At 38.3% G+C, this 20949-nt stretch overlaps 2 protein-coding genes across 2 annotated transcripts in view; both read right to left on the bottom strand.

Annotated features, from left to right (window-relative positions):
• Positions 1–2745: 2745 nt before the first annotated feature.
• Positions 2746–12120, bottom strand: LOC107688662 (leucine-rich repeat-containing protein 58-like). Its single transcript, XM_016486385.1, has 4 exons — positions 11591–12120; positions 5105–5233; positions 4236–4513; positions 2746–3125 (listed from the first exon to the last, which is right to left on the bottom strand). Exons 1-4 carry the CDS (start codon positions 12043–12045, stop codon positions 2932–2934), a joined length of 1056 nt encoding a protein of 351 aa, XP_016341871.1. The 5' UTR covers positions 12046–12120; the 3' UTR covers positions 2746–2931.
• Positions 12121–14345: 2225 nt separating this feature from the next.
• The window catches only part of LOC107688672 (follistatin-related protein 1-like), a 42261-nt gene continuing 35657 nt past the window's right edge, over positions 14346–20949 (bottom strand). The window contains exons 8-12 of the mRNA XM_016486393.1: positions 19881–19999; positions 18987–19099; positions 17611–17721; positions 17256–17344; positions 14346–15839 (exon numbers count right to left, since the gene is read on the bottom strand). Coding sequence (XP_016341879.1) covers positions 15798–15839; positions 17256–17344; positions 17611–17721; positions 18987–19099; positions 19881–19999 — 474 coding nt within the window. The 3' untranslated portion in view covers positions 14346–15797. The remainder of the gene's footprint in view (positions 15840–17255; positions 17345–17610; positions 17722–18986; positions 19100–19880; positions 20000–20949) is intronic.

Here is a 20949-nt window from a genome sequence, read left to right as displayed (position 1 = left end):
GCACCGTGTGAAACGTCAGTTTATGAATACCCAGGACTGATGGTTAACCTCGGGTAAAGTATAATGTGAGGCAAGATAACGTCTTGGTTACTGTTGTAACCTCTGTGCACTGATGGACGGAATGAGATATTGTTTCAAACAAACTCCTCCGAACACCTCTGATATAGGGGGCAAGATCAGACTCCAAGTGAGCCGGCCAGTGGCTTGCTCTGGAAGATGCACTGTTCCTCAGATACGATACGTTTAGACTGCCCATAACCAGTCTTACCACCAAATAAAGGCTTTCACAGGGCTGAGGACCCCAAAGTCTGGGGCATCTTCCTGCATGAGCTCATCCTCAGGGATACTTACTGTGCTGCCGACAGGCTGTGCAACCAGTCCACACTTTGACAGGTACCCAAGCAGGGGCCAGCAACCACTGAAGGTCAGTGAATGGCCCACCATCACACCAACTCTCCAGTGGGAGTGCAATTTGTGGGACTAAGGTCACCCGCACCAACCAACCTGTGGAGCGTCACATACCATGCAGATTGTAGCCATGACACACAAAATGTGACTGAACCTGGACGGGCACCTCAAACTGAATTGGGTAGCCCAGCCTGATAACAGGGGCCCAGGGGCCACTCTGCTGGGGCCACACAATAGCACACAAGAAAGCGGGGCAAGCAAGTGGTGAAGGGTTTGCGTCCGTAGGTACTGCATCGCTGGTGCTCAACGCATGCCCATTATGTCCATGAGATCCACTGACATAGTTTACAGGTGTAATATGCAGCGGATGAGAAATTAGCTCTTTTTTCAGAAATCACTCCCTTCAGTGCCTGACATTGCCATCTCCTTCAAAATTAAACCAAAATTTTTAACAGAAATCGCTCCATCCTGGCCCTCCACAGGGCAAACGAATGTGGTAAGTGCCATCTTTTGGGTCAGACTGCAGGCATTGAGCAAATGATCATTCGCTGGACCATCAACCTCAGGGATATTTAGAAACCAGCAGCAGCGCCAGACTGACGATGACCTTATTGACCATGCAGCAGCCGAGGTCCAGCGAGGCAGGATGTGCTTTATGGCTTCTGTGTGTTTCTTCACTACTGTGAACTGCTGGGTAGAGGCCTCCACGGCTTCGTCAGAGTCCTGTTGGGGATATGGGGGTGTCAAGAAATTATACCTTCTCAGCCTCCTTCCTCTCTGCAAGCTCCTGCACCAACATTGTGGCTATTGCCAGACCAAGAGTTTGTGCCGTGCCGTGGTCACCCAGAGAGAGAGGCTGATCCTTCAACACTGTGGCCTAGTGTACCTGCAGTATGGCCAAGGAATGAAGGCCAGAAGCAGCCTGCCCAGACATAACGTAAGCTCACACCGCTATTGATGATGCAAAATATTCAGATCTCGTCAGAAAACGAGAAACGAGGGCAGCGGTGGAGGGGGGGCCTTACGGACCCCCTCGTGAAGCTGGAAGTAGGGTGACACCTGCAAGGTGGGTGGGTAGGAAGCTGGGGAGCCCTAGATCGTAACCAAATTTTTTTTTATTATTGTTTCCAAAAAATAGACTCACCTACACCCTTTACACTTCACATTATACTCGTCACATACAACAAAGTACCAAGGTATTACCATGGTGATTTGAACATGAGTGCAACAGTGGTAGCTCCAGATACATAATCTTTAACGGTCTAATAACACGGCCTTGAACGGATTTTTGTCATAGTCTATGATCCCAATGAAAGGTTTAGCTGGGTATTACTACCAGTTTCACTAGAAATTATATACTTCTAGATTTTTATATAACAGAACTGCAGAAATGTTTTGAAAGCACTGGCTTTATTCCAGAAAAACATAAAATATTAATTAGAAAAAAGTGACCCACACACAAATTATTATTATTATTATTATTTATTATAGTACTTTACATAAGAAGTGCAAATACATGTTTATAAACCAGTAGAGGAGTGAATGTAATCCAAATCTGCCTTCATCATCTTAAATAAAATACATTCTATCTTGTCACTGATATATAGAAAATATCATAAAAGATTATTTAGATATGAATTTTAAAACTCTGAGAAATAATGATTGCATTAGTTATTTGCATAATCAATACTGGTAAAGCCTAAGAGTGTAAGGCACATGTGAAGAAACTAAAGAAAGTGAGGGAGTTTATAAAACAGGAAGTGTTTGAAGAACAAAGTTCAGTTTAAAAAAAAATGCCAGAAACACTTCACAAATTTGTCCATTGGCCCTGTAACAATATCACAGTTTATATTGATGCAGAATAAAGAATTAACCTTCAAAACAAAGTGACTGGTGACCTTTGTCACTGTTTATCGTAGATGCTGCCCCGGTTTTTGAATGCAACCGCAGGGTGTCCGCAAATTCTAAATTAAAACAAGATATTTTGCAGACACAAACGCATGTTTTTGAAGATGTAGCCCTGTCTTACAGTGCTGCAGGCCACGCAGTTACAAACACGAAGAAAACCTCTCACAAGCCCAAAGACCAAGGGTTCTCAATGTTTATTTTTTCTTAATTCACAGTAAATCTGTGTGCATAATGTAAAAAGAATTAAGTTAGTGCTCTCCTGTGAGAGACAAAGCAACCTATTGCAAAGCAAAAGATATACATGTACCTAAACTGCGCCTTCTACGTATTACAAAAGTGCAAGAGCTAAATAGAGTGATGACCAAGGCAACTTAGTTAATATAACTAACAACTATTCTGAACCGCCAGTGTTTTTGATTTTGCCTTTGCAAAGCAAGGCCTTTGTAAGGGAAACTATCTGCAGATGTCTTTCCCAGAATGCCACTTGCTCAATCACTTGGCAATAAGATTTGGCTTCAGCTGAGAGGTTTTCAAGCCAGCTGGCTGTAAAGTTCAATGTTCTTCCTGATAACACTGTAAGTGAGAGAGAAGGAGACGTGTACGGGGTGAGCGAGGTTATCCCAGTAGCACTCTTTGAAGGCGATCGGCAGGCACGCTGTTGTCATCGTCTGAGTCAGCGTCGCTCTGAGGGTTGGAGCTGCAGGGAGAGGTGCATTCTGGGGAGCACAGGTAGTGCATCAAGGGCAGGCGATACTTCCCACAGAAATCCACAAACTTGATGTGACGAACGCATGAGTCGAAGTAAACGCCTGGGAATGAGGTGGTGAGATATAACATGGTTAGAAATTGTTTTAAATTGACTAAAGATCCATTCACACCAAGGACGATAACTATAATGATAAAGATATAGATTCGTCCAAAATTGAAAAGAATAGCAGAGTTCACACCACAACTATACTATATTACTATCATGTCATTCCATACCCAGACTTTTGTTCATCTTTGAAACACAAATTACAATATTTGTAATGAAACCTAAGAGATTCAGTTCCTCCACTGAAGCAAAAATGTATGTTTATTTTGTAAAGACACTGTAAACTACCATACCCATATCAATCAAACAGTTTAAGTACACATATTTGACTTGCTCTCTATGCTGCGTTCACTTTCAAACAAAGCAGCTTTCTATTGGTCAATGCAATGAATCCAACTTGTGACCAATCTGAACTTGTTGCGAAATCTATGTTTGGAAACATTTCGTGAAAACTGCATTTCACCCACGAAACATTGCTGAACAATGTTAAATGTGACCGCACCTTATGTATGTGTGTGTTGAATGTGAATAAAGGCAATCATGTTTCTCCGCTCAATTCATGTGGATTACTTTTACAATCTCTTTATGAACTTTTTAAAGCTTGAAAATGTTGGTTGCCTAGACTTTCAAAGGAGGGAGAAAATATGTAATATTATATATAATACTAAAACCTTTTTAATTCATATTCAGTAGTTGAACGAAAGTCATAGAGGTGGCGTTTTCATTTTTGGGTGAACTATCAATTGAGAGCACATTATTTTATATATGATCAACATACAAAACTGTATCCGTATATTGTAATCATTAAAAGCACAAACTGTAATCGCTGCTTAGCAGGTTGTGTCTACATAACTAAGTACATAAAGTTAACTAACCACATAACATGTATTATCTTATATGCCATATTGACATTACTTTGATTCATCTCTGGCTGATAACAGAATACGACCCAAGTTTCACATTGAAGCAAGCATTTTCTGTAATGCTGCTTTTAAACAATACATATTGTGAAAAGTGCTATAGCAATAACTTCAATATAAATTTATATGAACATATCTATATCTACGTATATAAACTAGTCTTTATATCATGTTTCTCCTCCCACCTGCGCACTTGGGGTTGGGGCACTTGCTGGCCATGTCTAGGTAGTTGACTAGATGGCTTGGGAGGTCTTTATGCGAGTATGGAAGGTTCTTGCTTTTGATGGTTCGGCCAGCCAGCTCCAGCAGCGACGGGGGTTTGTAGGTCATGTCCTTGACGAAGCGTACAACCAAAGGATTGCCTCTGAGACTGAGCTCCTGAAGATGCACCAGGCTCAGGATCTCTCTCGGAAGATACGTCAGCAGGTTATTATGCAGACTAAGAGAGCGCAGGGAATGGAGCCTGTGAGGGTGGAAAGAACAGCAGGACAGGCAAAAAAAAAAAACATCTTTAATATTTATTTTATTATTATTACTACTACTACTACTAAGTACTGTAATATATCACATAATATTAATACATATTATCTAATATTTATTATATATGAAATACCTAATATAATATCATTTTTGGGATATCTAAGAAGAATCAATATTAGCTGCATTGTTATTTTAGTATCATTCATCTTACTATTATAGTTTGTTAATATTTTTAATTATATATTTTGTTTTCATTTAAATTTTAGTAATTGTTGTGTTTTTGTCTTTTTTTAATGTATGTAGTTTTTTATTACATTTTATTTGTATTTATTTTAGTATTTCAAATTTAACAAAATAACAATTAGCTGAAATGTAAGCTTTTTGCTTATTTTATTTCAAGTAATATTTTTTTTTTTATGTCTTTAGTTTCAGGTAACAATAATAACCCTGATGATCTGTTCAATGTTTATCATCAAAATAATTGCAATATGTTTTTTTTGACCAAACCGTGCAGCCCTGAAGGACAATTAGGCACACTCTGCTAGCAAGCATTTGCGTGACATCTCAGACTTACTTGTTGAGATGAGGTGGGACGCTCTGGATGCGATTATCACACAGAACTAGGTAACTGAGGCAGGGTAAGTTAGCTAGTTCAGCAGGGATGGAGGAGATCTGGTTACCACCCAGATACAACAGCTCTAAGCTAGAGAGAGAAAGAAGGGTTGTGAAGGGTCGCTACAAATGTGATAAACAAAATAGAAGTCAAAATGACAATAAGATTGTTATACATGGCATTATGTTATTGGAATCTGGCATGGAAAAACTAAAGTAATAAATTCTGAAACATTAAAAACAAAATGTGCATCTAAAACCATTAAATGTGTTTTTTCATCCAGTCAAAAAGCAGGTCCTTTTTACTTTGTTTCATCATTACTAGGAAATCAACGGAAAGCACATTAAAGCAACCTTTTTGACTCCAAGGACCCCCTTTGACCAAGACAATATACAAAGACCCTCCTATCTAATCTGATATGTAGGCCTAATTAATAGCATTTAATTAATATATTTTACTTATTCGGGCACCCCAAGAAGTTTGCCAATGCCACCTAGTGGGCCCCTTCCCCCAGTTAAGAACCACTGCATTAAAGTACATTAAAAATCAAGAGTAATTCTGCCCTATGGTTACTGCCACTGACAAATGATAAGGTAGAAGTGTTTTTATTCTGGTAAGGAAGCCTTCCAGAGAGGAAATGCAGACATGTGAAAAAACTTGCCGCAAACATGCAAAGGTTGGCTATGAGGAAATCACTCAATCTTCGGCTGTTTTTAAGTCAATACACATCAATGTTTCACGATAACGAAGATATCTTGTGCAAACATCCCTTTTATTGTGTCACAAACACTTTTGTCCTAGACAACACGTCCATGGAATGACTAGCTTAAAGGGGTGAAATTCGGATGAAATTTTCACTTTTTTATTTTATTTTTTTAGCTTTTCTGCATTTAGTTTAATTTCTGGCGTGTCTGCCAGCTCAGAAAAGCTGAAAAGAAAACACACAGCCAGTTTGTTATGAGCGGTCTGAGTCTGAAACTGTATCATCCAGCGAGCTGTTTCAATCTGCAGCCGGTTTCTACGCAGATAGCTAGCTATTTGAATAAGACCACCTCCGAGTCCAAGGCAGCAATGCACGCATCTTGTGTCAACACCAAGCGGCAACCTCCCGCTCTCTCTCGTGAAGCCAACAAGGAAGTGACTTAAACTGTAATTCATCAACTGGCCGCTAGAGGCTGGCTGCAAAAGGGAGTCAATCCCATAGACTCCCCATGTTAAAATGCCCAACTTTACAGCAGAAAAAAACATGTTTACAGCCTGGTTCAAAAAATGATTTTGGTCTATATAGCTAATTTTGCCCTTCATGACAACTGTGAGGGGGGTGAATTTTTTTATAACTCATCCGTTTAAATTATATTAAGCCTTAAGTTTCTGCATAATTAAGGGCGTGGCCACTTGAGTGACAGGTGGATTGCCGCTGCTGTCACCACCGTCGAGCTAGGTGGGCGTGTTTTCAGCAACCTGCTCCCACCTCTTTGCTCATTTTCGATTATCCAGAAGTGACGCGCGGTGACGCGCTGCCAAGATGGCGACGGCCTGCTCCGCCCACTTTGAGCTTCAAAAACGCTCCTCAGAAATCTACGGGTGACGTCACGGACACTACGTCCATGTTTTTATACAGTCTATGGTCGACACACTCCACGAAAGAGAGGTGTGTGTGAGCAGTAGCTCAGTATCATTTAACGAGACATGCACAGAAGCGGCTCGCTGTGAACAGAGCTGTTTTTGACAAGGTAAAAAAAAGTGTTGTTTTACACGACCACTGAGGAATTTTAACTAAAGTATGTTACAGACATTTCATGAAGACCCGAAAGAATCATACCAACTTGTGGAAAATGGGCATCCGATGTCCCCTTTAAGTGCATACTTTTGTACATTTGTCTTTTTGCCTCCATTCCAAATTTGTAATGTTGTGATTCATCTCAGAGCTGATTTAGCTCATGGCTTAAAATCTTTTCTGAAACGGAATTCTTCCTCTACAAAAGAATGAAGCACTGAGAGCAAAGGAGCGAGTGAGAGATCTTCTATCGTTTTACCCTACAGGCCACTTTGTCCATTTGTTGTCCTCCCTGAAGAGAGGCATTCATTTTTTGCTTCAATACCTCATTCCCTTCGCCAACCCATCTCAGCTTAGTCTCTACAATTATCACAGCAGGCAGAGATAGCAAAGGGAAAAGAGGCCCAGATCTCTTGAAAAGGACCAACTCTGTGTGTAATGTGGGCCAACAGGGCACATCTCTTTATGATGGGATGGCTCGCAGCCAAGTCGGCCTCAGCAGACTCACGGTTCCAGCACAGCCACATGGCAAACTGATCCTGCAGCTCTGAGAGCTTCCTATTCACTCTCACTGTCAGTGCAGTGAACAGTGAGAACTAAAGCCCTAATCAGAGGCTTTTCTGTGGTTAGCTGAAAAGAAGCACTTCACTGTCATGGCATTACAAGTATATTTCAATATAAGCAGATGATATTTGTATTATAAGAGCACTACCGTTCAAAGGTTATAGAAAGAAATTTCGTATTCTCACCAAGGCTGCATTTATTTGATCAAAAATACACCAAAAATAGTAATATTGTGAAATTACAATTTAAAGTAACTGATTAATAATTTAATATACTTTAAAATGTAATTTATTCCTGTGATGGCAAAGCTGAATTTTGAATACTCCAGTCTTCAGAGTCACATGATCCTTCAGATTCTACAGCTGCAGACTACATGTAGACTCTATGATGGCTGTCTGCTGTTTCCCATATCAGTCATTGCCACAATCAGTTAGTAACGTACCGTAATCATCAACCACTGGGCTGGTAGACCGTGAGTCATGCTCTGGGAGCTCCATTTCCTTGACATTCTGAAGTATTAATATGCACGTGACTAAATAAATAAAGACTGATAAGTCTGATAAGGTTCAGAATGAACTTGCCAGCATAAGGAAGCAGGTACTTGGTAAACAAAGGTTAGGCAGAGAAATGCATCTGCTAACTAGTAAACACTTCCAAGCCTTTAACCAAACTAACCAACAATCACAAATTGTTTGTAAGACTACTTATTTTATGCCGCATGATCTCTCTGGTTAAAAGATATTATAATTTGTAATCTATTCAGTGCCTGATTTAAATATATTACTAGCTTAGCCTGTTATTAAATCTCATATTACCTTTGATCATCTGGTAAAAACATGCAAATAATAAAATGTGAAACAATAAACCTTTAGTATATATATATCGAGAATAAGATCACCAATACAGCAAACTGAAGCACTGTAACAGAGAACTGACAGCATACAAGCTACACTTAAACCGGCTATACCCCCTGGGTCCTAGTGCAGACCTATTTCGTGTGGGGGTCCCGACTGTTCAGGACACTGTTCAATTGGCACTGTGACAGAATTACTGAGAAAGAGCTCGGAAACACTAAAGAAACGGACATATTAAGGGAACGGGGGAGATAGTCGTCAACATGACTTCTTTTTTTTTGCTCACATTGCACTTTGTTCAGAGCACAGGGTATAAACAGGGAAAAAGGCAGCCTTGTCTTTTGGATCATACCCTTCTGAAGTTGCATCAGCCAGAACATAAGAAGTACAGCATGTTACATTCCCAGTTATTTACTGATGAAAATGGTGCACAGTGTGTGCCATGTTATTGTGTCAGGCCTATTTCACATTCCTCTGCCGTTTCATTTTCTTTGACAAACATCCAGAGAAGAAGATTTGAGTCCCTAATAAATTAAAGATGAAAGATGAGTCATATATAAGAGTATGTCCTATAAATCATCTGTGACTGATCACAAGTCATATTATTTCAAAAGATGTATTACCAGTCATACTTTCGGACAAGTTGGGTAACTTATGCTGACTTCATATCCGGCTTCACGTACCTCTACAGTACCTCTCAAAATGCCTGCTATTGTGTAATCAGCCGCTTTCATTAAGTCCATCAGGACAGCTGCTTTCACATAACACATTTGCCCTCATCTTTCATTAAATAACCAATAATCACTATTTTCAACACTGAACCATCATTAATCAGTCAAGCTACACATCAGCAGGGCCATTCTTGTTATACAGTACCTCTTGAACTCTGTAACTTCAGATATATGCTCCGGTCGAACTCAGACACTTAAATTATAAGTGTCTCAGAACCAGACAATTATAACTTGATTATTTATACAACTCAACAGGACAGAAATAAAGAGTTCGAGTAATTTGATCACCGAGGGTGTTGCTACATAAATGCTAACACATTAGGGATGTTCACATTCAGTCTGTTTCGTAAATCCGAATAAATCCAAACTGATTTTTAGATTATGAAAGTTGTGTTTATATGTAGCCTACCCTATTCACATATTTGTTTACATGTGCATTACATGTATTTATGAGCAAAGCTTAAGCGCATATGTAGCGCCACAGCAATAAGTGTCTATTGATAAATATAACAACTGCCACCAAAGGATGTAAGTTTACGTGTGTTGAATCATTGTGCTCATATCTTTCCCAGCTTCAGTGTTGCCAACTAATTTTCAGTGGAAGTTGCTAAAGGCAGAATGATTTGTTGCTAAAAGTTGCTAAATGACGTTGTGATGTCATTGCGTGATGACGTCATTGCATAACCATTACACAAAACAGTATTTGTATGTGGAATACACAACGATATTACTCAAATCTCAGCGAAAAATACTTTTTAAATGTTATTTGTTCATAAAAATATTATAAACATAAAATATTTTAATTTGTAAAAGTGACATAAGTAGCACATCTTTATGATCTGATGTTTTACAACATTGAATTATTGAACAGTTACACATTTTATGTATTTTCTTATTAACTAGTAAAACTGCACATTCTGAACAATTATAGTTTTAAGCAGTGTACTAGTTAATTAGTGTGCTACACAAAAGTCTATAAAAATAGGACACAATGTACTGTTTATATGAAGGGACAATACGTATTTATTTTTTACAGGTGTTTTACCTGTGTTTTAAATTCCACATTGCATTTTGTGTTTTAAGGTTACAGGTTACAACTTAATGGATAACATCCTGGCAGAAAATGACTAGTACTTTTTCAGTTTTTCCACATATTTTTTCTTACAGTGTACCTAACTGAACAACAATTACAAGCTAATAACATGCTGTATCATAAATGTGCATTTATTATTGACCAATTGGAACTAGCAACTTAATGCACATTTGTTTGTACTGTTAGGCATCTTTCTCTAGCTCTCTCCAGGTTGATGTGCTGCTTGGCTGGCTAGCTGTTCAATGGTTTCCTCTTTTTGTGTAATTTAGATGAAAATATGTATTTTTTATCATTTGAGTCACTTTACAAAAGTTGCTAAAAGTTGCCAAAAACTTTTTAAAAATAGCTCAATTTGTTGCTAGGTGCTTTTTGAAAAAAAAAAAGTTGCTAGGGTAGTAAAAATATTATAAACATAAAATATTTTAATTTGTAAAAGTAACATAAGTAGCACATCTTTATGATCTGATTTTTTACAACATTGAATTATTGAACAGTTACACATTTTATGTATTTTCTTATTAACTAGTAAAACTGCACATTCTGAACAATTATAGTTTTAAGCAGTGTACTAGTTAATTAGTGTGCTACACAAAAGTCTATAAAAATAGGACACAATGTACTGTTTATATGAAGGGACAATACGTATTTATTTTTTACAGGTGTTTTACCTGTGTTTTAAATTCCACATTGCATTTTGTGTTTGAAGGTTACAGGTTACAACTTAATGGATAACATCCTGGCAGAAAATGACTAGTACTTTTTCAGTTTTTCCACATATTTTTTCTTACAGTGTACCTAACTGAACAACAATTACAAGCTAATAACATGCTGTATCATAAATGTGCATTTATTATTGACCAATTGGAACTAGCAACTTAATGCACATTTGTTTGTACTGTTCTTTCTCTAGCTCTCTCCATGTTGATGTGCTGCTTGGCTGGCTAGCTGTTCAATGGTTTCCTCTTTTTGTGTAATTTAGATGAAAATATGTCTTTTTTATCATTTGCCTCACTTTACAAAAGTTGCTAAAAGTTACCAACAACTTTTAAAAAATAGATAAATTTGTTGCTAGGTGCTTTTTGAAAAAAAAAAAGTTGCTAGGGTAGTCTGAAAAGTTGCTAAATCTAGCAACAAAATCGCTAAGTTGGCAACACTGCCCAGCTTCCCACCTAAAATGATGTCATTTCCTTGAGTGTGACGCCAGTACGCGACTCGGAAGTTGGCACTCAAGTATATGACAAAAATGGACAACATCCACTCGAGGTAGCAAAACATATGTATTTACAAAATTACGAGTTTGTTATTCCGTCCAACACGTATAACGTTTAAGATTAGCGACACTTATCTACTAAACAGGAATGACCTAGAAAGTTGGGCTATTTAATCTTTAGACTTTTTGAGAAAGTCATGCAGGTGTTCGCGCGTTACCTGGTGAGACTCTCGATCTCTGCTGGGATGCTCTTCAGTCTGTTTCCTCCCAGAGACAGAGACTGGAGGCGCAACAGCTGCAGACACTGGCTCGGCATCTCCTCAAACCTGTTCCCACTTAAATTCAGCACTTCCAGCTGCAGAGAGCCAAAGTGCTTGGGCAGAGAAAACTCATTTAAACGATTGTTCTTGGCTATGAGGGTCTTGAGTTTGGTCAGTCGGGTGATGTCCTCGCAGATGACCGACAGCGAGTTGTTACTGATGTCGAGAAACTCCAGGTTCGAGAATAAAGAGATGGACTCGGGCAAAGCCGTCATGCGGTTGTAGCACAGATACAGTTGCGTCGTGTCTTTCCGTCGTTTCTCGCTGACCGTGTCCAAGCTGTTATTGTTCAGATTCAGACGGGACAGATCTAAAACACTCTCGCTGCTGCTGGCTCCTTCAAATCCCTCCATTTTAATAGTCGATAACGGAAAAGAGACCTTCTTCTTCTGGTTAAAGCTGTTTCCCAACACTTCGAGCGAGTTTACTTACAACGCCAAGCGTCCCCGACAGCGAGTTGTTACTGATGTCGAGAAACTCCAGGTTCGAGAATAAAGAGATGGACTCGGGCAAAGCCGTCATGCGGTTGTAGCACAGATACAGTTGCGTCGTGTCTTTCCGTCGTTTCTCGCTGACCGTGTCCAAGCTGTTATTGTTCAGATTCAGACGGGACAGATCTAAAACACTCTCGCTGCTGCTGGCTCCTTCAAATCCCTCCATTTTAATAGTCGATAACGGAAAAGAGACCTCCTTCTTCTGGTTAAAGCTGTTTCCCAACACTTCGAGCGAGTTTACTTCCAACGCCAAGCGTCCCGAACTTCCATGTGTAACCTAAATATGAGTTCGGCCTAATGGCAGCATTCACACATTACAGTCATTATCAAAGACGGCCCATCAAGCGCTCACTATAACATTCACGCTTCTGGGCTCAACTGGAGTTTGGCTCCGCCCGACTGAATTAACCCTTTTCTAGAACTAGCGAGTTGGCTAACATGTATAGCCCAACGTTACTACAAATAACTGGAACAAACTTCCCCCCTTCTCTTCTAGAACGACACATCCAGTCTCTTCTCGTTAAAATCCATGTATTTTCTTTAGTTTTTAGGGTGCTTTTGCTGGTTATGCAAGCACTTAGATTTCATTATGCAAGAAGTCAGCAAGTTTCTTAACCCATCCATCATCTGGTTTATCTATAGGTCAGTTCAAGGTTGCAGAGTTGTCATAACTTTGGCTGTTTATTCTAGTTTATACAGATCTGTTTAATACAGAAGGATTTAATTCTACAAGGGAGTACACTAATGCTGATATTTTGTCAAACAATTCAGGTTTTGTAATTGGTTTCCCCCAGAAAATAGTGTTTGCTATAGCTACATTTATTAAAATTGTAGCTTGACATAAAGCTGAAATAAAATAAAATATTAGATAAAAACCTAAACAACTTAAACGAACATTAGAAATGTCGCCCTGGGAGCTAGTACTAAAGTGACTGAACTGAAATAATGAATAAATAACAAAAGCACAAATTTAGTAAAACTTTAATTATAATGAAGCTGAAAATATAAAAACAGGCTAATTCAAAATATTAATAAATACTATAATAGTATATAAATTTACTAAAATAACACTGGGAACTATATGTCTAATGGCACCATTTTCAGGCCTGTTTACCCTGACTAAAATTCAATAAACTAAAATAGAAAACTGTAGTTTGTAACTGCTGCCTTAAACTTTAAAATGATGCAAAGTTAGAATCAGCAGTGATTTAATGGCACTTTACTGACCACTGAAATAATTTAATTACTGATGTAGAAACGGCGTATGAAATGATACATTGGGACGAAATAAATAGATTAACACAAAGACATTAAAACATTGTGAAAACCTTTAACTCGTTGTGCAAGAATGTCTCTCATGTAACCATTTCTTACAGCCACTTGTGAACTAAAACATGTAAGCCACATTCAAAATGGTTTTTGCAGGATAGTAGCTCTAAAAATTAAATGATAAAAATGAAAAATCCACATGATAGATCATAACAAATTTTTGTAAGTCTTAAGAGATCAACTCTCGTTCCTTTTATTTTTATTATTACATTATTATTAGCACAAATTACATTTCAAATAATAACCAGAGAAGTGAATATGAATAAAACAGAGCAAGAGTTTTTACAATAAAAGGTTTTAATTCTGTCCCATTGAATAAGACAATCATACAGACATATAAAAGGCAATTGCTGTCTACCATAATACTGGAAAATTAATGTGCACTGTGTCCTATATTAGGTGGTTTATACCTACAGAAGAAGCCACTTCATCCACGGCACACTGTTTGTATATATAAGGCACTCATTACCACAAAGGATCCGTACTGTTAGTGGAAATTAAACATGCTAACACACACACACACACAAATGCATTTTGCACACATACACACACATTCTCTTAAGTGGGTAAGAATGCATCTACACTACAGATGCAATAGCAACTCTAATCCTTATTCTGACAGTTATTTTAAGTAACAGGTATAAAGTAGTTGCTGGGTCCAGAGTAGTGATATACCTGGAGGTTTTCGTACAACAATTTAAACATCAGGCTTTGGTTTCAGATCACTCTATCTGTACTCAGTCCCATCTTTGTGAGCTCAGCTGCTTTATTTTTTTATAAATCTGGCTTGTTAGTTCATTTTGTCGATTCAACGTGTCCTATATTAGGTGGTTTATACCTACAGAAGAAGCCACTTCATCCACGGCACACTGTTTGTATATATAAGGCACTCATTACCACAAAGGATCCGTACTGTTAGTGGAAATTAAACATGCTAACACACACACACACACAAATGCATTTTGCACACATACACACACATTCTCTTAAGTGGGTAAGAATGCATCTACACTACAGATGCAATAGCAACTCTAATCCTTATTCTGACAGTTATTTTAAGTAACAGGTATAAAGTAGTTGCTGGGTCCAGAGTAGTGATATACCTGGAGGTTTTCGTACAACAATTTAAACATCAGGCTTTGGTTTCAGATCACTCCATCTGTACTCAGTCCCATCTTTGTGAGCTCAGCTGCTTTATTTTTTTTATAAATCTGGCTTGTTAGTTCATTTTGTCGATTTAACCCCAGCATCAGAATGGGACTGAGCACAGTGTGAGAGTTTCAGCATGAACTGCCTCTAGCAACTAACATAAATACAAGCTCAAGCGTAGCCAACGCATCTGTGCAGCTGTTTTCTACTAATGGAGGTGATCTACTCTAATCGAAGTCGCTAATGGCAGAAAAAGCATGTTTGTCAAGTATTAACAACATGGTGGGTTTGTTGTCCCATAATGATGTTAAAATTCAAAGGTATTGCCTGCTCTGTCCACTGAGCCATGCCGTCTCTGCTTCTAGTGTTTCATGTCCTACCGAGCATTATCTACCGTCTAAAGCAAGAGAGCAAAGCAGCAAACAGAGGAATACTAACATTAGCACCTTTACGAAAGGTCTCAAGACTATGACTGCCTTCAAGATGAGAGTGAAAGAGAGAGAGAGCGGCCATGACAAGCTTCATTTAGCTTGCATTTATATCCATCAAGCTCTTTCTAGCGTGTAGATGTTTTAGCATGAGTATCTACCATCTGACTGAAGGACATCTCTCGTTTTGAAGCTCTAAAGTCACAGTTTGATGGACGAACCCGTGTTGTTTTGCTCTCTCAGCATCACTCTCGAATCCTTTCCTCTTTTTTTTTCTTTTTCTATTGCCATTGTCTCAATCAAAAAAAAAAACAAAAACAAAAAATATATTTCCACATATAACTGTAGACACACAAACAAATAAACGGTATAAAGAATAATACATCAAATCAAACAATAGTGAATAAAACAAGGGCCCCCATAACAAAGTGCTGAGGCCTGTTTGGAGTGACACAATCAAACAATTTACAGCACTTGAAGACTCACAAATTAACATACAAAATGGTGAAAAGCTAATGAAATACATAGAAAAGTAAACCGCAACATAAAACACATTAACTACAGAATAGATGCAGTATGGATAGCAATAAAAGTAATAAAATGGTGTGATTCTTCCATTAACAGTACATAATCTCAGGAATCCTGATTGTGATCAGTAAGAGAGGAATTCGTCCACGTCATCTCACTCCTCGTGTCTGTCCTGGTTTAGACCTCCTTTGTGCTGGTCTTCATCTTCTCCACTGTCTCCTGATGGAGGCATATGTCAGAAGTCAGTCGTTTGTTTGTTTTGCCTCAGGCAAACTAACTGACAGCAACAGCTTATATTTCACATAGAAAATCAACAAGCAGTTAGTGTAACAGCCCACGAGGAAGGTCACCACCTGCAGTTTATAGCCCTCTAAAAAGTGTATTAGTCAGCTGAAATGACAAACTAAGTCCTCCCTCAGACTCAGGGAAACATGCCTGGACTTGAACTGGCTAGTTCTGGATTTTTGTGTCAGTGATATCTACACATCAAACACCACTTACTATGTCAGTCGCATTATTTTGTGGTTTATTTGACTTATTTTAAGAGTTAGTGTATGAAGTAGTGTGAGAGCATAAAACTCTCCTTAAATCAGCAAGCTCCTGCTTTTACTGAGGGATTTATTGTCTGTTTGCATGCATCATGTTATGTGGAGTGATAAACACTAAGTAAAAACACATTTGCTGTACGCTTGTAAAACATCGTGTCTAAAATGGAAGCCCATAAGTGACCAATTTCAAAGACTAAACATATTGCAGCACCACACTGAGAAATTTAGCTTACTTAATGTTTTGGCTCTAAGAAGCCTAAAAAATATAGTTCATATACAAAAATACTGGGTAAGTTGATTTTTAATTTGATTAAATTACACTACCATTCAAAAATTGGAGTCAGTAAGTTTTAAATATGACATAGAACATAACTGAAATATAAATATTTTGTAACGTCTTTATTGTCACTTTGGAGCAATTTAATACATCACTGCTAAATAAAAGTATTAATTTCTTGCTATTTCTTACTAAAATCTTACTAAACCCAAACTTTTAAATGGTGGTGTATGTTTTATGTAATATTTTCAGTACTGAATGAAATATTAATATATTTATTTACAGAGCCAATCCTAGACTTCTGGGGGCCCTACGCAAAACTGTGTCGGCGGGGCGGGATGGTTGGGGGTTATGAATGACGAGATATGAATGAATGAAACACCTTTGTCCGCTTGAGAAACGGTGTCTCTTCCGCAGCCCGGTACCCTTTCAACTCGTTTTTTTTTTTTTGTCTCGGGTAAGACACTGCATGACATTCACGTTACATGATTTGACTGATTTTTACGTAGAAAGGGCGACAGCGCACCACATTAAAAGAAATGACATAAGTGGTTTTCATAACCGCTGGCCAAATTCAAAAACAAAACTAAAATTAAATCATCTTTGAGAGCAAGGGGGCCCCCTGGTGTTTCGGGGGCCCTACGCAGCTTGCGTACTTTGCGTATAGGGAGGATCGGCTCTGTTTATTTATTTCTCCCATTATTTAGCCTTTATTAGATGGGACAGTCAAGGATAGATAGTAAGCAATTTGACATTGATTTATGATAAACAATGACATCAATTTGCGGTGAATGAAGTCAGACAGCTGACCTGATGCTTGTTGAGTTCAGCCACACGGCGAGTCCATTCCTCTTCGGTCATCTCCTGATCCCCATTAGTGTCAATAACTGGGCTTTTCTCTGTGGAGCAAGTCAGTCTCATTATTATAAAATGGAATGAGTACTGCTTATGTGGGGGAAAGTGGGGTAAGATGTGTCAGCCCTTCAACTTCCCTTGTGTCACTTTATCACTTTTTTTGACAAGTCATATTTCTATGGTCTGTATTATTGATGCATCCCGAAATATAATTAGGTCTCAGTCTTCTTTCACTTCGACTAGAGTGCAAATGGGCACAGCTTACCCCACACTCTCCTTTTCTGTCTTGAATTTGTTGATATAAACTCACCATCACAAGTCATGGCGGTGCAGACCCAGTTTCCACATGCGCAGACGCAGCGGTTGCACTCCACCTGAGTCTCGGCACCATCCTCATAGGTCTCATCTTCCAGAGCACACTCTGTAGTAACACACAAACCATGTTACCACAATAATTTTCAAAACAAGTTACCAGAAGGCCCCCCAAAAAATTTAATCGTGATTACGAACACTTTATTCCCTATAAACTACTGTAAGTTAAAATCAGCAAAAGCTGTCTGAACATCACCATTTGAAAGGCTTGCAATACATGGCTGTGTCTGCAACCAAATACTGTCTGCCTGTGTCCCAGATTCCCAAATACAAAACGGGAAATTACTGTGGAACGACTATGCTGCTACAACCATCCAGGAGAAACTAGGGTAAATGAATATGACTGAAGTGTGCAGTTCTCAACTATCATGGCAAGTCGACTCAAGATCAGAAGCCAGGGCATCTGCTTTTAATTCTGATCTGCTGGGATACACCAATGGTGCTATGAATGCTATAGTTTACTGTCAACAGGATTTATAAATGTCATATATCCTTCTCCAGATCTTTATATTCTTCTCTAGTGTGTCTTTTATATCCTGTGACAGACCCACAGGTTATGTTCTAATCAGTGTTATTTTAGTATTGTTTATATTATTATAGTATTCATATTTTGAATTAGCTTTTATTTTTATATTTTCAGTTTTTATTTGAAGTTTTAGTAGTTTTGTTATGTTTTTGTCATTCTTATTCTTTTTTGTTGTTTTTTATATTTATATTAATTTGAATTAATTTTTATAGTTTTTAGTAATTTTAGTCTTCCAACTTTTTAGTCAGTTGCCAAGGCAACATTTTTAATTTTCATTTAAGCATTTTTAAGTTTTTCATCTAATATTCATATATTTTATTTCAGCTTTATTCCAATTACCAATTTTTTTTTTTTTATTAATTTTAGTTTCACTCAACAATAACAGCACTGTTCTGAGTTTGCATGTGTAAAAGTTGCTTCACATGATGCCAGAGAAAGCAGCTCCTCCCACTGAACTTTCACCTAGTTCTGCATGTGGAGCCTATCAGCCTGAGGAACATTCTGTGGAAGAGCGGAAAACCCCTCGTTTGCTCCCTCTCTGCCTCACAGAACTACAATTCTGGGAAAACTCGGGAATGTAACTTTGAATATAAGAAAGATCTTCAATATGGAAGCAAACCTTCCAACTCGGAAGGAATTAAAACTGCTCCTTAAGTATAAAAAACCACCATGGCTTTGTTCACACTGCTCACAAATCTTGACTTGTCCACATTGTCATTATGCAAGTGATGGAATCGTTTGTAAACTCCATGCTGGTGCAGACAGAAGCAAGACAGACAGAGACTCACTCTTCTCAGGAGGGTTGAAGCCTGGTTTCAAGCAGCTGAGGAACTCATCAAAGCTCAGTTTCCAGTCGGCATTCTCATCTGAGAGCTCAATAAGAGCGTCCACACAAAGGCTCCTGTGAGATACACGTAGGGTCTTTTGAACATTCCTTTCACAACAAAACATTTTGTTCCGATGTGACCAAGAGTTAAAAATTCATGTCTTATTTGTGTTTTCAATACACTTATCTAGCTAACCGAATATGCAGTATAGCACACAGTTGTGCAGTGAAATGTTTGCTTGGCTTTATCAGTGTTTGTAGATGGAGTTTTTTCCCCTCTGGCTCATCCTGACAGACAGATGGACACAATAAACTCAAATAACCCCTACTGTGAGAGAAACAGGAAGAAGTCCAGTGTGACTGAGATGATTATGATGATTATAACTACAGTGTAGGCTAGTGGTTAAAGGGATTGCTCACTCAAAAATGTAAATTCATTCCTCTTTTAGAAAAAATATATATTTTGAACTATATTTTGAACTCTTCTGCATTCCAATTAACAGTTACTTTAAAATATTGCAGATTTGGTTATTCATGGAAACTACCGTTCAAAAGTTTGGGATCTGTATTGCTACTGTCTCTTTTGCTCACGAAAGCTGCATTTATTTCATCAAAAATATAGTAAAAAGTATTACTAAAAACAGTAATATTGTGAAATATTACTACAATTGAAAATAACCGTAATCTATTTGAATATATTTTAAAATGTAATCTATCCCTGTGATCACAGCTGAAATTTCAGCATCATTACTCCAGTCTTCAGTGTCACATTAAATTCTTACGGACCCCAAACTTTTAAACGGAAGCGTACAAATGCGCACTAGTTCTGTGAGATTGTGTGACTGTGTGTTTTTACCTGAGCAGGCGGTTGTTCTCCTCTTCAGCGTAAGAGTTCATTTGAACGGCTGTTTCATTGTGCTGAATGAACTTGAGCAGCTCTGCAGAATCCAGCTGAGAGTCTCCGTTATCATAATTCTATAAGAGACAAAAAAAGAATTTTCCCACACTTCAGTTTCAGTCAGGTAGCAGTTTCAGTGGGGTTATTGTTTATAAGTTATTTGAAGAGAGGAATAGGAAATAAGATTGAAATGGGATTGGGATTGTGAGGTCATCTGCTCTCTGTGCAGTTTGCTCTGAACAGATAACTGATGTGTCTGATCATTTCTGTCTAATGAGTCATCTGCAAATGTGTGTAGGGCAGCAGGTCTAGGATGATTGTGTGCTACAGAATATAGACCCTTTTCACATTTCCAGGGTTCTCAGAAGCAGAAGTCAACTACATAGAAGGTAAACTACATATAAGTGCAACAAATATAAATGTCGTGTTCCCATTTGCTCCAATAGCAAAAGAAAAAATCCACAACATTGTTTCTATGACTTTACAAAAGAGGGGAAAAATCGAGAGATTAATTACATTGGTCAGAAGAGAGAAAGACGTCAAATGTGACCCTGGACCACAAAACCAGTCTTAAAGGTTTAGTTCACCCAAAAATGAAAATTAGCTTGTGTTTTACTTACCCTCGAAGCATCCTAGGTGTATATGACTTTCTTCTTTCACACCGATCCAGTTGGAGGTATATTAAAAATTGTCTCATGAATTGTTTCAAGCTGTTTAATGGCACTCAGCAGGTGTTGTAGTTGAACAGTCCACAAGTCGTCAAATAAAACTAGCACATTCATAATAAAACGTGCCACAGACGGCTCCGAGGGATGAATGAAGGCCCCCTGTAGCGAATCCATGAGTTTTTGTCAGAAAAATATCCATATTTCAAACGTAATAAACACTTTTCTCTCACTTCCGCTGACTGTCATCCACTGAAGCAGTTACGGTGGATGACGTAAGACGCGCGGTGTTGCGTGATTAGTGACGAATGCAGAGAGAGAACAAAACAAAACGCCGGTCACGAATTAGAAGTACAAACCGA

Source organism: Sinocyclocheilus anshuiensis, unplaced genomic scaffold, assembly GCF_001515605.1.
Source record: "Sinocyclocheilus anshuiensis isolate Anshui unplaced genomic scaffold, SAMN03320099.WGS_v1.1 scaffold834, whole genome shotgun sequence".
Taxonomy (NCBI): domain Eukaryota; kingdom Metazoa; phylum Chordata; class Actinopteri; order Cypriniformes; family Cyprinidae; genus Sinocyclocheilus; species Sinocyclocheilus anshuiensis.
The sequence above is the reverse complement of the archived record's forward strand: the minus strand, read 5'-3'. Positions and strand labels throughout refer to the sequence as shown.

Coding starts and splice junctions, on each gene's coding strand:
- LOC107688662 (XM_016486385.1), bottom strand. CDS start 12,045: ATGGAGGGATTTGAAGGAGCCAGCAGCAGCGAGAGTGTTTTAGATCTG. Junction 5,234..11,590: donor GAGATCGAGAGTCTCACCAG/GTAACGCGCGAA, acceptor TTCTCTCTCTAG/CTTAGAGCTGTTGTATCTGG. Junction 3,126..4,235: donor CCCCAACCCCAAGTGCGCAG/GTGGGAGGAGAA, acceptor CCTCATTCCCAG/GCGTTTACTTCGACTCATGC.